Below are 4,501 nucleotides of genomic sequence, written 5' to 3'. Positions count from 1 at the left end.
CTGTCAATCATGGCCACCTGGGCAGACATGCTACTGTTTCGATGATGATGGCTACCAGTCGTAATATACTATTTTCTGCCAATTGCCCAGTATTGTCTGCTAAGCACCCAGAAGAGGCCGAGGGCGATGCTGGGTGCTGGCGGACGTGGGGCTGGCAGACGTGGGGCTGCATTGCTACACAGCAGCAGCCCCTTGCCTTTTGGCAGATGATGGTATTTTATGATTGGTAACCGTCATCATCGTACTGGAGAGGCTATCACTCATGCTGCACTGTCGGCTGCCAGCTTAAGATGTAAAAAATAGATTTGTTCTGTATTCATTTGCTTCCCCTTCCTCCATGAAATCAATGGCCTGCTAAGCCCAGGGTTTTCAGTTTAATCTTTGAGGGGACCATTCTGTGTGACAGTTGTTTGTGTTTCACCCTGTTCCTGTACCTGTACGCCATGTCGTCACTCGGCCCTCCCTCCCTCCCGCCCTCCCTCCTTCTCCTGGTCCATCAGATACTACTTTCGCGCCTTTTTTCTGACCAGGCGCCATAGCTAGCACTGGGATCATGGAGCCCGCTCAGATCACCGCGGCAATTATGAGCACTATGAACACCACGCGCATTGTCCTGGAGTATATGCAGAGCCAGGACATGCCAAGGCGAAACCCGGACCAGGCGAGGAGGCGATTGCAGCGCGGCGACGAGAGTGATGAGGAAATTGACATGGACATAGACCTCTCACAAGGCACAGGCCCCAGCAATGTGGAAATCATGGTGTCACTGGGGCAGGTTCATGCCGTGGAACGCCGATTCTGGGCCCGGGAAACAAGCACAGACTGGTGGGACCGCATCGTGCTGCAGGTATGGGACGATTCCCAGTGGCTGTGAAACTTTCGCATGCGTAAGGGCACTTTCATGGAACTTTGTGACTTGCTTTCCCCTGCCCTGAAACGCCAGGATACCAAGATGAGAGCAGCCCTCACAGTTGAGAAGCGAGTGGCGATAGCCCTGTGGAAGCTTGCAACGCCAGACAGCTACCGGTCAGTCGGGAATCAATTTGGAGTGGGCAAATCTACGGTGGGGGCTGCTGTGATCCAATTTACCAGGGCAATGAAAGACCTGGTGATAGCAAGGGTAGTGACTCTGGGCAACGTGCAGTCAATAGTGGATGGTTTTGCTGAAATGGGATTCCCAAACTGTGGCGGGGCCATAGACGGAACCCATATCCCTATCTTGTCACCGGAGCACCAAGCCACCGACTACGTAAACCGCAAGGGGTACTTTTCAATGCTGCTGCAAGCCCTGGTGGATCACAAGGGACGTTTCACCAACATCAACGTGGGATGGCCGGGAAAGGTACATGATGCTCGTGTCTTCAGGAACTCTGCTCTGTTTCGAAAGCTGGAGGAAGGGACTTTCTTCCTGGACCAGAAAGTGACCATTGGGGATGTTGAAATGCCTATCGTGATCCTTGGGGACCCAGCCTACCCCTTAATGCCATGGCTCATGAAGCCGTACACAGGCAGCCTGGACAGGAGTCAGGACCTGTTCAACTACAGGCTGAGCAAGTGCCGAATGGTGGTGGAATGTGCATTTGGACGTTTAAAAGCGCGCTGGAGCAGCTTACTGACTCGCTCAGACCTCAGCGAAAAGAATATCCCCATTGTTATTGCTGCTTGCTGTGCGCTCCACAATATCTGTGAGAGTAAGGGGGAGACCTTTATGGCGGGGTGGGAGGTTGAGGCAACTCGCCTGGCCGCTGATTACGCGCAGCCAGACACCAGGGCGGTTAGAGGAGCACAGCAGGGCGCGGTACGCATCAGAGAAGCTTTGAAAACGAGTTTTGTGACTGGCCAGGCTACTGTGTGAATCTTCTGTTTGTTTCTCCTTGATGAACCCTCCAACCCCCCCCCCCCCGACCCAGTTCACTCTACTTCCCTGTAAACCAGCCACCCCACCCCACCCTCCCCTCCCGCTTGCAGAGGCAATAAAGTCATTGTTTTTTCACATTCATGCATTCTTTATTAGTTCCTCACAGAAGTAGGGGGATAATTGCCAAGGTAGCCTGGGATGGGTGGGGGAGGAGGGATGGAAAAGGACACACTGCATTTTAAAACTTTAACTCTTATTGAAGGCCAGCCTTCTGATGCTTGGGCGATCATCTGGGGTGGAGTGACTGGGTGGACGGAGGCCCCCCCCACCGTGTTCTTGGGCGTCTTGGTGAGGAGGCTATGGAACTTGGGGAGGAGGGCTGTTGGTTACACAGGGGCTGTAGCGGCGGTCTCTGCTCCTGCTGCCTTTCCTGCAACTCAACCATACGCTGGAGCATATCAGTTTGATGCTCCAGCAGACGGAGCATTGCCTCTTGCCGTCTGTCTGCAAGCTGACGCCACCTATCGTCTTCAGCCCGCCACTTGCTCTGTTCATCCCGCGATTCAGCCCGCCACCTCTCCTCTCGTTCATATTGGGCTTTTCTCATCTCCGACATTGACTGCCTCCACGCATTCTGCTGTGCTCTATCAGCGTGGGAGGACATCTGCAGCTCCGTGAACATATCGTCCCTCGTCCTACATTTTCTCTTTCTAATGTTCACGAGCCTCTGCGAATGAGAAACATTTGCAGCTGGTGGAGGAGAAGGGAGAGGTGGTTAAAAAAGACACATTTTAGAGAACAATGGGTACACTCTTTCATTACACGGTCGCATATTTCGGCTTGCAGGCAGCCATGGTAGGCCACAGTGTTTTGGCTTTTTTAACCTTCTTAACATTCGGGAAAGGTTGCAAACAGCAGCGCATTTCCCATATCAAGGATGAATTGGGTTGTCCATTTAAAATGAGGTTTCAATGTAAAAGGAGGGGGCTGCGGTTTCCCGGTTAATATGCGGCACAAACACAAGTAAACCCCCCCCCCCCACACACACACGATTCTCTGATCACTTCACCCCTCCCCCCACCGCGTGGTTAACAGCGGGGAACATTTCTGGTCAGAAGAGCAGGAACGGGCGCCTCTGAATGTCCCCTTAATAAAATCACCCCATTTCAACCAGGAGAGCTTTCTGGAGATGTCCCTGGAGGATTTCCGCTCCATCCCCATACACGTTAACAGAGTTTTCCAGTAGATGTACTGGCCGCGATTGCCAGGGCAAAGTAATCATTAAACACGCTTGCTTTTTTTTTGTAATGTTTACAAATATTTACAAAGTTACACTCACCAGAGGTCTCCTGTGTGCCCTGAGGGTCTTGGGTGAGTTCGGGGGTTACTGGTTCCAGGTCCAGGGTCACAAACATATCCTGGCTGTTGGGGAAACCGGTTTCTCCGCTTCCTTGCTGCTGTGAGCTACCTACAGTACCTCCATCGTCATCTTCCTCGTTCCCCGAACCGTCTTCCCTGTGTGTTTCTCCAGTGAGAGAGTCATAGCACACGGTTGGGGTAGTGGTGGCTGCACCCCCTAGGATCGCATGCAGCTCCACGTAGTAGCGGCAAGTTTGCGGCTCTGCCCCGGACCTTCCGTTTGCTTCTCTGGCTTTGTGGTAAGCTTGCCGTAGCTCCTTAATTTTCACGCGGCACTGCTGTGTGTCCCTGTTATGGCCTCGGTCCTTCATGGCCTTGGAGATCTTTTCTAATACTTTTCCATTTCTTTTACTGCTACGGAGTTCAGCTATCACTGCTTCATCTCCCCATATGGCGAGCAGATCTCGTACCTCCCGTTCGGTCCATGCTGGAGCTCTTTTGCAATCCTGGGACTCCATCACGGTTACCTGTGCTGATGAGCTCTGCGTGGTCACCTGTGCTCTCCATGCTGGGCAAACAGGAAATGAAATTCAAACATTCGCGGGTCTTTTCCTGTCTACCTGGTCAGTGCATCTGAGTTGAGAGTGCTGTCCAGAGCGGTCACAATGAAGCACTGTGGGATAGCTCCCGGAGGCCAATAACGTCGAATTCCGTCCACACTACCCCAATTCCGACCCGCAAAGGCCGGTTTTATCGCTAATCCCCTCGTCGGAGGTGGTGTAAAGAAACCGGTTTAAAGGACCCTTTAAGTCAAAAGAAAGGGCTTTGTTGTGTGGACGTGTCCAGGCTTAATTCGGTTTAACGCTGCTAAAGTCGACCTAAACCCGTAGTGTAGACCAGGCCTCAGAGTGTGTGGCACAATCTCGCAGCATAGTCTGCGTGGCATGTTGATTGTAATGGATTTTTTACCTTCAGTCCTTTTGGTATGATGTCCATATGTTTGCATTTGGAAAGGAAGATGATGTCTGTCTGTATCTGCACGAGTTTTTTCATTAAGTTGATGGATTTCCACTTCATATGGTTAAATTCAGGGCCTTGAATGGTGACAGGTTTCAGAGTGGTAGCCGTGTTAGTCTGTATCAGCAAAAACAACGAGGAGTACTTGTGGCACCTTACACTGGCCTGGTCTACACTGGGAGTGGGAAGGGAATCGATCTAAGTTATGCAACTTCAGCTACGTGAATAATGTAGCTGAAGTCGACGTACTTAGACCTACTCACGGTG

At 51.8% G+C, this 4,501-nt stretch overlaps 1 protein-coding gene across 1 annotated transcript; it reads right to left on the bottom strand.

Moving 5' to 3' along the window:
• Window positions 1-1,950: 1,950 nt before the first annotated feature.
• LOC135983097 (uncharacterized) lies at window positions 1,951-4,096 on the bottom strand. Its single transcript, XM_065592685.1, has 2 exons — window positions 3,198-4,096; window positions 1,951-2,608 (listed from the first exon to the last, which is right to left on the bottom strand). Exons 1-2 carry the CDS (start codon window positions 3,733-3,735, stop codon window positions 2,145-2,147), a joined length of 1,002 nt encoding a protein of 333 aa, XP_065448757.1. The 5' UTR covers window positions 3,736-4,096; the 3' UTR covers window positions 1,951-2,144.
• Window positions 4,097-4,501: the final 405 nt, after the last annotated feature.

Source organism: Chrysemys picta, chromosome 4 (assembly GCF_011386835.1).
Source record: "Chrysemys picta bellii isolate R12L10 chromosome 4, ASM1138683v2, whole genome shotgun sequence".
Classification (NCBI taxonomy): Eukaryota; Metazoa; Chordata; order Testudines; family Emydidae; genus Chrysemys; species Chrysemys picta.
This window is presented reverse-complemented; position numbering and strand designations above follow the sequence as displayed.

What these genes read in the sequence shown, in the direction of transcription:
- LOC135983097 (XM_065592685.1), bottom strand. Translation starts at nt 3,735, where the DNA reads ATGGAGTCCCAGGATTGCAAAAGAGCTCCAGCATGGACCGAACGGGAG. An exon ending in GGGCACACAGGAGACCTCTG is followed by an intron (nt 2,609 to 3,197) that starts GTGAGTGTAACT and finishes CTCCTCCACCAG; the next exon opens with CTGCAAATGTTTCTCATTCG.